At 42.5% G+C, this 12,108-nt stretch overlaps 1 protein-coding gene across 1 annotated transcript in view; it reads right to left on the bottom strand.

Moving 5' to 3' along the window:
- LOC138373361 (uncharacterized) overlaps positions 1–10,576 on the bottom strand; it is an 85,121-nt gene extending 74,545 nt beyond the window's left edge. The window contains exon 1 of the mRNA XM_069339559.1: positions 10,530–10,576. Coding sequence (XP_069195660.1) covers positions 10,530–10,576 — 47 coding nt within the window. The remainder of the gene's footprint in view (positions 1–10,529) is intronic.
- Positions 10,577–12,108: the final 1,532 nt, after the last annotated feature.

Genomic DNA, 12,108 nt, shown 5'->3' with positions numbered 1-12,108 from the left:
TTGTCTAATCCTACACGTTTTAGTAATGTGTAAACAATGCACATGAAACTTTTTTTTTTTTTAGTCAAACGCATAGTGTAAAGTTAAGGTAGGTCGTGATGATTAGTTAGGTGTGATTAGATAGGGGCTTCATGCAGCAAGAATGCGGAAGGGAGTCTCAGTGTATCTTAAGTATATTGTACACATACAAGACTCGGTGACTTTTTAAGAAAATATTTGCATTTATTAAAATTTAAAGAGAGGGGAGGGGGGGATCTTCGACGAAAGCGGCATTTGTTCTAGGTGCTCTAGTCCAGTATGTATTGTATGTATTATGTATACTAGTGTATTACGCTCCATTTTTGTAAACTGTGGACGGTCTGCATCCCTGTTACCTGCTTGATGGGCTTGATGGGGTTCTGGGAGTTCTTCTACTCCCCAAGCCCGGCCCGAGGCCAGGCTTGACTTGTGAGAGTTTGGTCCACCAGGCTGTTGCTTGGAGCGGCCCGCAGGCCCACATACCCACTACAGCCCTGTTGGTCGGCACTTCTTTTAGAAAACTATCTAGTTTTCTCTTCAAGATGTCCACGGTTGTTCCCGCAATGTTTTTTATGCTCGCTGGGAGGGTGTTGAACAACCGCGGACCTTTGATGTTTATACAGTGTTCTCTGATTGTGCCTATGGCACCTCTTCTCTTTACTGGCTCTATTCTGCATTTTCTTCCATATCGTTCACTCCAGTATGTTGTTATTTTACTGTGTAGATTTGGGACCTGGCCCTCCAGTATTTTTCATGTGTATATTATTTGGTATCTCTCTCGTCTTCGTCTACGAAGCTGTGCCTTGTATTTGAGTCTATATCTGATATGAGAATAAGGAAAAGCAGTGGTGCAAGAACTGTACCTTGAGGTACAGGGGCCAGATTCACGAAAACACTTACGCAAGCACTTACGAACCTGTCCATCTTTTCTCAATCTTTGGCGGCTTTGTTGCCAATTATTAAATAGTTAATGAGCTCCGAAGCACCAGGAGGCTGTTTATAACACTAACAACAGTTGATTGGCAAGTTTTCACGCTTGTAAACTGTTTAATAAATGTAACCAAAGCCGTCAAAGATTAAGGAAAGATGTACACGTTCGTAAGTGCTTGCGTAACTGCTTCGTGAATCTGGCCCCAGAGCTTTTAACTGCGCTTGGACTCGATTTCATATGGTTGACTGTTACTCTTCGTGTTCTCTTCGACAGAAAACTGAGTATCCAGCGTCCTACTTTACCAGTTATTCCCATTGACCTCATTTTGTGTGCTATCACTCCATGGTCACATTTATCGAATGTCTTTGCGAAATCCGTGTATACCACATCTGCATTTTGTTTTTCTATCCCTATATATGTTGAAACTGCATAGCGATTACCTTGTATCCTTGTGCTGTTCACCTGTGTCGAGTCTGTAAAGGCTTTTTTTTGTTTGTATGACAAAATTGTCGTATTTTTTAGAGTGGTGGCTGTTTGAGGGGAGGTGGGGAGGTGGGGTTCCCTTACCTGTGTCCGCTTGTACACGGACACCCTGTTTTTTTATTTTTTTGTTAAAGAAACATCTCGTGTATATATATATATATATATATATATATATATATATATATATATATATATATATATATATATATATATATATACATATATATATATATATATATATATATATATATATATATATATATATATATATATATATATATAATCCGGATACTTTGTGTCTGAAGCATCAAACAAATCTAGAGATATTTGTTATGTTGTGAATGCAAGAAAGATGTTAGAGTTAAGGGGGAAAAATGCCGGTTTATGTAATGTGTGGAATTTCAATCATAATACGGAATTCTTCAAGACCCACCAGTCACCCTACAAAATTGAATGAGGCAAGCCCTAAGCAACTGGCCTCCAACCTTGAACAGACAAAAATACAGACATTCTGTATTATAGATAGAAGACTTATGTTTACATAATGTAATACAAGTGTTTAAGTCTATCTGTTTTTCCACAAGTTGCTTTTAATCGGATTATTCTATTTTATAACATTACCAAACCAAGTCATGGTCCATTTACCTAAGTTACATCTGTAATCCGGTTATTTGGATTCCCTGCTTAAATTTAATCTAGGATATCAAACACAATTCTTACACATAATCCGGACATACGATAGCCTTACTTATTTGGAATATTATTTATTTGCATTTTACTTTTGATCTGTAAGCCGGTTATTGATAACTTTGATATGATGACTTGTGATCAATATATGTGGGGGAGGGAGGGAGGGAGGACGACAGGGTGTGACAAAATGTGTTGTGTCATGGATAACATGGCATGTCTTGCCATAATGTGGCATGCCGTGCCATATTATGGCATGCTGTGCTATAATGTGTGAGGCATGTCATGCCATAACTTGGTGGTGTGAGGAAGAATTGTGATATTCAGTCATTCCTAATTTTTCAAACTTTTTAAAGGATAGTTTTAATGCATCATTTCGTACCTAATGAACATTTTATTGGGTATAAATATTTATATACAAGGCCTGTCCTGGGAGGTCTCCTCACTGCCAATGGCAATTTAACGCAGTTATAAACATTTTAATTACGTTAAAAAGACGTATTGAGAGCGTTGTGTGTGTTTACTGGCCAGCACTCCGTGGATGACCTGCTGAAGACTCTTCTAAAAATATATTGGAACATATTTAACTTTCGGCAGGTCATTTATTGGCTCGTTCAGCCCCTTATTAAAGTGGCAAGTCGATAATTACGCGGAGTTGATGACCCGAGTCTGAGCATTAAATGAGCATAATATAAGCATTATACGTTCACAAATGTGTCCCTGTGCCTGGCATGCAGTTTCTTGCTCCTGTGTGGCTTGTAAGTTCGAGCCCCGGCTCTTCAGCCTCGACTCACCACTTGTCAGTAATGTTTCTCGTGTCACCATTTGGAACTAGTGATTGTATTAGTTTCTACTGACTCTTCCGCTAATTAATTCCATTTGCTTTACCCCTAACACGCTTTGTGCTAACGTCATTATTGCTTGTTTCTCTCTCTCCTGGTTCTCCAATGTCCTCTTGATTTGGTGTTAAGCTTAAGCTCTAGTTTATTGACGAACCAACAAGTATACTTTAATCCTGAATATATTCGAAGGCTGAAGTAAACTCAGTTTATATATATAAGCAGGTTACACACCTTTGTTTATATATACCCTGTGTTGTATACCCTTCCCTCCTGGCTCTACCCAGTCTTCTATATTACTCAAAGGCTCTTCTGTCTCGCTATCGTGCCCGTCCACAGGATATGTTCAGTCCATCCAGCGGCCGACCCCCAAAGACATATTCATCAATTTTAACATGCTGTTCATTCACAATAGTAATTTTCTCACGTGAAAATTAATATTATTATACATTAGCATATTGGGCATATTTTGGCGTCGTAGGTTAGGTGTTTAGGTTTTGTTGGTAATTGTTTGCGTTTGTAATATGTGGATGAAGAATTTTTATAGTTGTCATTCGAATAGAGGTCGTCAGTGAAGGTCATTCAAGAGTTCATTCAAGAAATGTTCGAACGTCATCAGTTTGGAGTCTTGTGTAAAGCGTTGTTATCTCTCTCTACGTCGATGTTGCTTTGCTACATCGACGTAGTCAGTACCTAATTAAATACTGCTGCAGAAGCACATATTTACTTGTACATTTTTATGAACCAAGTTAGCTTAGGCCTTGGCCATAACTTTATTCAAATATCTTGTAAATTTAAATAAGTGAGGCCAAGTAATTAAGAGAAAGAGATGTGATTTAAGTTTTAGGTTAATGGAAAAATAATGTGTTTGCAAATTTAGCATTGAGAATGTGCTGATTTAAAGTATTGTTTTCACAATGATTGCTAGACGTATAGCTTGGCGATATATTTGTTAATTTATGTAAATTAAATTATATGATCACGGATTTTAATGCTTATTGCAATATGGCAGGTAGTCTTAAATGATTAATAAGTAAATCTTAGACTTATAGATATTTGCATGACATATTCCTTATGTTATAAAAAGTATGAGTATACAGAGATTGTATGGTAAACTACCCAGAGATTGTATGGTAAACTACAGGGTTGATAGAGTAATATATTTGACAAGAAGTGAGTATTAAGTCGGATAATAATATGATCTAGGTAACCTAGGGAAGAGTTAGAAAATAATTAACTGTAAGTGGGCGATTGTAATTACTTAGACCGGTTAGTGTTCCACTGACTGTCAAGAGGCAGCATTATTACCAAATGATTAATTTGACATGTAGGCTAGAAAGTATTATATTCATATAACCACTTAAGTATTGTTTAGATGTTTTAATATAATTATGTGTGTGCGTTAGATAGGGGGGGGAATAGACAGTGTGCGTTAGATAGGGGGGGAATAGACAGTGTGCGTTTTATAGGGGGGGAATAGACAGTGTGCGTTTTATAGGGGGGGAATAGACAGTGTGCGTTTTATAGGGGGGGAATAGACAGTGTGCGTTAGATAGGGGGGGGAATAGACAGTGTGCGTTAGATAGGGGGGGGAATAGACAGTGTGCGTTAGATAGGGGGGGAATAGACAGTGTGCGTTTTATAGGGGGGGAATAGACAGTGTGCGTTAGATAGGGGGGGAATAGACAGTGTGCGTTAGATAGGGGGGGAATAGACAGTGTGCGTTAGATAGGGGGGGAATAGACAGTGTGCGTTTTATAGGGGGGGAATAGACAGTGTGCGTTTTATAGGGGGGGAATAGACAGTGTGCGTTTTATAGGGGGGGAATAGACAGTGTGCGTTTTATAGGGGGGGAATAGACAGTGTGCGTTTTATAGGGGGGGAATTGTTGATTATTGGTTATTAAAGTTATTTTCACATTGTGTAAATATACAAGCTGGATTAAAGGGTCGTTAATTAAGCAGGATGATGACATACAGCTTGTCGCTACAACCAACAAAAGATATCTTGTTTGTCTCTTGAGGAGGTATTTAAGAAGCGAACTTTAATTAACATATATAGTGTGGAGGAATTATAAATTTATTTGTTCCGTAATTATAGTGAACTAAAGGCCTGTCACCTATCATATTGATCTCCTAAAGGTAACTGTTCTGAACACTACTTGCATAGTGCTGTATATTGGAATTGGGAACCTTGTTGGCAATTATCAAAATAAAATATAATCACCCATTGACCTATATCTATAATCCCTCTGTTAGAAAAAGTTATCAGTTACCTTGTATGATTACAAACTAGATAACTGGTCTACACATACATTATTTATTTAGCAGTAAGGTGGATTAGGGGCTGGACCTCTTGAAGGAAAATATTACTATTATTGTACTTAATTATAACATATCATATCATAACATAACATGACATAAGATATGATATCATATCATAACATAATCACCGAGAGGACATATGAGACATATACGAAGCTTACAATCATAGCATCATTTACATTGAGTAATGTAAATGACCACCACCGCCAACCCAATCAACTCTTGTACCAGTTGATTGATATTTGAGAGGCGGGACCAAAGAGCCAAAGCTCAACCCCCTCATGCACAACTAGGTGAGTACACAAAAATTAATACAAACTCGTGTATCACTTAAAACAAGCAAATGTAATATACATACAATTCAGACATATTGAATATATGTTTTTAATTTGCATGTGTTAATTTATCGAAAAATTGTGTATAAACAATGCTGTTATTCAGAGTTGTAAAGGTTCTATCCTCTCTCTCTCTCTCTCTCTCTCTCTCTCTCTCTCTCTCTCTCTCTCTCTCTCTCTCTCTCTCTCTCTCTCTCTCTCTCTCTCTCTCTCTCTCTCTCTCCGCTGTCAAGTGACGCCGGTATAGAACCGATGTCCGGTTGTCATGGAGAACAACAGCGGCCTACAATGTGTATTCAGTGTGAGTGTGCTGTTGTCCTAGTGTGCTGTTGTCCTAGTGAGTTGTTGTCCTAGTGGGTTGTTGTCCTAGTGGGTTGTTGTCCTAGTGGGCTGTTGTCCTAGTGGGCTGTTGTCCTAGTGGGTTGTTGTCCTAGTGAGTTGTTGTCCTAGTGGGTTGTTGTCCTAGTGAGTTGTTGTCCTAGTGGGTTGTTGTCCTAGTGGGTTGTTGTCCTAGTGAGTTGTTGTCCTAGTGAGTTGTTGTCCTAGTGGGTTGTTGTCCTAGTGGGTTGTTGTCCTAGTGGGCTGTTGTCCTAGTGGGTTGTTGTCCTAGTGGGCTGTTGTCCTAGTGGGTTGTTGTCCTAGTGAGTTGTTGTCCTAGTGTGCTGTTGTCCTAGTGAGTTGTTGTCCTAGTGAGTTGTTGTCCTAGTGGGCTGTTGTCCTAGTGGGCTGTTGTCCTAGTGAGTTGTTGTCCTAGTGAGTTGTTGTCCTAGTGAGTTGTTGTCCTAGTGTGCTGTTGTCCTAGTGAGTTGTTGTCCTAGTGTGCTGTTGTCCTAGTGGGTTGTTGTCCTAGTGGGCTGTTGTCCTAGTGAGTTGTTGTCCTAGTGGGCTGTTGTCCTAGTGGGTTGTTGTCCTAGTGGGCTGTTGTCCTAGTGGGTTGTTGTCCTAGTGAGTTGTTGTCCTAGTGGGTTGTTGTCCTAGTGAGTTGTTGTCCTAGTGTGCTGTTGTCCTAGTGGGCTGTTGTCCTAGTGGGTTGTTGTCCTAGTGAGTTGTTGTCCTAGTGTGCTGTTGTCCTAGTGAGTTGTTGTCCTAGTGTGCTGTTGTCCTAGTGGGTTGTTGTCCTAGTGGGCTGTTGTCCTAGTGAGTTGTTGTCCTAGTGGGCTGTTGTCCTAGTGGGTTGTTGTCCTAGTGGGCTGTTGTCCTAGTGGGTTGTTGTCCTAGTGAGTTGTTGTCCTAGTGGGTTGTTGTCCTAGTGAGTTGTTGTCCTAGTGTGCTGTTGTCCTAGTGGGCTGTTGTCCTAGTGGGTTGTTGTCCTAGTGAGTTGTTGTCCTAGTGGGTTGTTGTCCTAGTGTGCTGTTGTCCTAGTGGGCTGTTGTCCTAGTGAGTTGTTGTCCTAGTGAGTTGTTGTCCTAGTGAGTTGTTGTCCTAGTGTGCTGTTGTCCTAGTGGGCTGTTGTCCTAGTGGGTTGTTGTCCTAGTGGGTTGTTGTCCTAGTGGGTTGTTGTCCTAGTGGGCTGTTGTCCTAGTGGGTTGTTGTCCTAGTGGGCTGTTGTCCTAGTGGGTTGTTGTCCTAGTGAGTTGTTGTCCTAGTGGGTTGTTGTCCTAGTGAGTTGTTGTCCTAGTGAGTTGTTGTCCTAGTGAGTTGTTGTCCTAGTGTGCTGTTGTCCTAGTGAGTTGTTGTCCTAGTGAGTTGTTGTCCTAGTGAGTTGTTGTCCTAGTGAGTTGTTGTCCTAGTGAGTTGTTGTCCTAGTGGGTTGTTGTCCTAGTGAGTTGTTGTCCTAGTGGGTTGTTGTCCTAGTGGGTTGTTGTCCTAGTGGGCTGTTGTCCTAGTGGGTTGTTGTCCTAGTGAGTTGTTGTCCTAGTGGGTTGTTGTCCTAGTGAGTTGTTGTCCTAGTGTGCTGTTGTCCTAGTGAGTTGTTGTCCTAGTGGGCTGTTGTCCTAGTGTGCTGTTGTCCTAGTGTGCTGTTGTCCTAGTGTGTTGTTGTCCTAGTGGGCTGTTGTCCTAGTGTGCTGTTGTCCTAGTGTGCTGTTGTCCTAGTGTGTTGTTGTCCTAGTGTGCTGTTGTCCTAGTGTGCTGTTGTCCTAGTGTGTTGTTGTCCTAGTGGGCTGTTGTCCTAGTGGGCTGTTGTCCTAGTGTGTTGTTGTCCTAGTGTGTTGTTGTCCTAGTGGGCTGTTGTCCTAGTGGGCTGTTGTCCTAGTGTGTTGTTGTCCTAGTGGGCTGTTGTCCTAGTGTGTTGTTGTCCTAGTGGGCTGTTGTCCTAGTGGGTTGTTGTCCTAGTGGGTTGTTGTCCTAGTGGGCTGTTGTCCTAGTGGGCTGTTGTCCTAGTGGGCTGTTGTCCTAGTGGGCTGTTGTCCTAGTGTGTTGTTGTCCTAGTGGGTTGTTGTCCTAGTGTGCTGTTGTCCTAGTGTGCTGTTGTCCTAGTGTGCTGTTGTCCTAGTGGGCTGTTGTCCTAGTGGGTTGTTGTCCTAGTGTGCTGTTGTCCTAGTGGGCTGTTGTCCTAATGGGTTGTTGTCCTAGTGGGCTGTTGTCCTAGTGTGCTGTTGTCCTAGTGGGTTGTTGTCCTAGTGGGCTGTTGTCCTAGTGGGCTGTTGTCCTAGTGGGCTGTTGTCCTAGTGTGTTGTTGTCCTAGTGGGCTGTTGTCCTAGTGGGCTGTTGTCCTAGTGGGCTGTTGTCCTAGTGTGCTGTTGTCCTAGTGTGCTGTTGTCCTAGTGTGCTGTTGTCCTAGTGTGCTGTTGTCCTAGTGGGCTGTTGTCCTAGTGGGTTGTTGTCCTAGTGTGCTGTTGTCCTAGTGGGCTGTTGTCCTAGTGGGTTGTTGTCCTAGTGGGCTGTTGTCCTAGTGTGCTGTTGTCCTAGTGGGTTGTTGTCCTAGTGGGCTGTTGTCCTAGTGGGCTGTTGTCCTAGTGGGCTGTTGTCCTAGTGGGCTGTTGTCCTAGTGGGCTGTTGTCCTAGTGTGCTGTTGTCCTAGTGGGCTGTTGTCCTAGTGGGTTGTTGTCCTAGTGTGCTGTTGTCCTAGTGGGCTGTTGTCCTAGTGGGTTGTTGTCCTAGTGGGCTGTTGTCCTAGTGTGCTGTTGTCCTAGTGGGTTGTTGTCCTAGTGGGCTGTTGTCCTAGTGGGCTGTTGTCCTAGTGGGCTGTTGTCCTAGTGGGCTGTTGTCCTAGTGGGCTGTTGTCCTAGTGTGTTGTTGTCCTAGTGGGTTGTTGTCCTAGTGTGCTGTTGTCCTAGTGTGTTGTTGTCCTAGTGTGCTGTTGTCCTAGTGTGTTGTTGTCCTAGTGTGCTGTTGTCCTAGTGGGCTGTTGTCCTAGTGTGTTGTTGTCCTAGTGTGCTGTTGTCCTAGTGGGTGAGTTGTATCCGCGTACAGCAACCTTCAGCTGCCACTGTGGTAAGCATAATTGAGCCGGAAACGCGTTCAGCATTCTCTAATTCTTCAAATGGGGTTTTTCCGCACACTTGGATCAGTGTTTTTTTTATTATAGTTTATATATATATATATATATATATATATATATATATATATATATATATATATATATATATATATATATATAGTATATATATAGTATAATATATATATATATTTTTATTATAGTTTATATATATATATATATATATATATATATATATATATATATATATATATATATATATATATATATATATATATATATATATATATTGAATATAACTGAATGGGTAAGATTAATGATTCTAACACAAATCTTCTCAATATTTCTTACGTTTTTCTTCACTGTCGGGGGTAATTTAAAAATTAACTCTCCAAAGTTCATTTTCTCATTTTTTTATTTATGGTCTGACGCCTAAAAGCGTTTCGCAAGGACTTCTCACATTTTCAAAGACAGGTTTACACATATCATTTCATGCTTATATTCGTTTTGGGTGAGGTGACAAAAGCCAGAACACGAACCAATGGGTACACGAGCCAATCAGAGGTCCACGGTTGTTCAACGTCCTACCAGCGAGCATAAGAAATATTGCAGGAACAACCGTGGACATCTTCAAGAGGAAACTAGATTGTTTCCTTCAAGGAGTGCCGGACCAACCGAGCTGTGGTGGGTATGTGGGCCTGTGGGCCGCTCCAAGCAACAGCCTAGTGGACCAAACTCTCACAAGTCAAGCCTGGCCTCGGGCCGGGCTTGGGGAGTAGAAGAACTCCCAGAACCCCATCAACCAGGTATCAACCAGGGTATATATATTGCATATGAGAACATCAGAATGAAGGTTTCATTCAGACGGTCTTCGGTGGGGAGCTAGGTCGGGTAGGTCTTTGTGTCGGGGAGGTCTTTGGTGGTGTCGGGGAGGTCTTTGGTGGGGAGGTTGGTCGGGGAAGTCTGATGTGCGGATCGAGATTGGTCGGGGAAGTCTTATGTTGGTGGTGTCGGGCGTGAGGAGGCAGTAAGATTCCCCTATCATGAATATTCTCTTTGCTTTATGTACCAAGGAATTTCCCCAGAGCCCCGTGCCAACATGGTTATCAACAGGACACAGATAATCTGACTCCGTGTTTCCTCCTGATGTGGCAGCAGATGGGCTAGACGTACATGGGCTTGACGAACATGGGCTAGACGTACAAGGACTTGACGTACATGGGCTAAACGTACATGGGCTAGACGTACAAGGACTTGACGTACATGGGCTAGACGTACATGAGCTTGACGTACAAGGACTTGACGTACATGGGCTAGACGTACATGGGCTTGACGTACAAGGGCTTGACGTACATGGGCTAGACGTACAAGGACTTGACGTACATGGGCTAGACGTACATGGGCTAGACGTACATGGGCTAGACGTACAAGGACTTGACGTACATGGGCTAGACGTACATGGGCTAGACGTACATGGGCTAGACGTACATGGGCTTGACGTACAAGGACTTGACGTACATGGGCTAGACGTACATGGGCTTGACGTACAAGGACTTGACGTACATGGGCTTGACGTACATGGGCTAGACGTACATGGGCTTGACGTACATGGGCTAGACGTACATGGGCTAGACGTACAAATACTTGACGTACATGGGCTTGACGTACAAGGACTTGACGTACAAGGACTTGACGTACATGAGCTAGACGTACAAGAACTTGACGTACATGGGCTAGACGTACATGGGCTTGACGTACATGGGCTTGACGTAAAAGGACTTGACGTACATGGGCTAGACGTACAAGGACTTGACGTACATGGGCTTGACGTACAAGGACTTGACTTACAAGGACTTGACGTACATGGGCTAGACGTACAAGGACTTGACGTACATGGGCTAGACGTACAAGGACTTGACGTACATGGGCTAGACGTACAAGGACTTGACGTATAGGGAATTAGTGTGGTATAAAGTTCATGATAGTGTAGAGGCGTTGGGGAAACTTAAATTATTTTCATTCCTCACTTGCTTGAGTGCAGACCTATTTGTTTCATAGTGTGTATAACTCTATACACTATATTTTGTAGAGTATCTTTTGTCTTTGTTAGAGAGCTGAAGATTGTGAGGCAGGAGCAAGGTGATTGTTGCTTCTAGCTGGCCACCAGGTCTTATAACTATCCTCTGGGTCAATTAAGGACCATCGGACAGTTGTATGGTCGATAGCACAAAGAGAATTGGGTGTCACAGCCATAAAGACCTTTTGTGCCCTCTGTAATGCTTTTGCACTACCGCTCACAGGATGAGTATGGGGTGCACAATAAACTAGCCGTCTTCGGCGGCAACAATCAATCAAAAAGCCTTCGCTAGCAGTATGACGTATGTGACTTAAGTGCGTTGGACTCACCGGCCGGGAACTGGATTGTTATTGGACTTTCCTCTTTTTATTTGTGTAAGGTAGATGAGTAAATGACTTCTGACTTTGGTTTCCAGACTGAGAGCTTTCCCCTCCCGTAGTTCATGGTAAGATTTATCCTACTGATTTTCCTGGAATACGACCCGTCAGGCGGTTAACAACCAGGTACCCAATTACTGCTGGGTGAACAGAAGGGGGGGGGGGCCAGTTAAAGATTGGTGTTCAGTCAATCCTCCCTGGCCAGGGTTGGAACCCAGACCAAACCGCCTCACTTCTCGGTTACCAGCATGAACTCTGGAGGGATTTCAGTCACGTCAGTATAGTAAGTCTGTCAAACAGGTTCGAATCCTCGTCACGGCCCTTGTGAATTTGTTCATAAGTCTGTCAAATTCCCGGATGGTCGTTACATCACTGCCCTTGCTGCATTCACACGCGTCCATCATTACCAAGTTTTCGTTACCAGTGTTCCTATAGCGCTATACTTCACAATATTATGGCTACTATCACATCACAGTAGAATGAGACATACTATAGTGATGTGATATTAGCTCTACGGCATAGAGACAGATGACTGTCTCTATGGTGTATTGGTGTCGTTTGTGGTCGCAAATATTGTTGCGAGAACATTGAGAATGTAGGACGTCATTAACTAGTTCTAATCACCTTGTTATAATTACCTGAGTAAACTTGCGAAGGA

The sequence above is a fragment of the Procambarus clarkii genome, chromosome 42 (assembly GCF_040958095.1).
Source record: "Procambarus clarkii isolate CNS0578487 chromosome 42, FALCON_Pclarkii_2.0, whole genome shotgun sequence".
In the NCBI taxonomy this organism is placed as follows: domain Eukaryota; kingdom Metazoa; phylum Arthropoda; class Malacostraca; order Decapoda; family Cambaridae; genus Procambarus; species Procambarus clarkii.
This window is presented reverse-complemented; position numbering and strand designations above follow the sequence as displayed.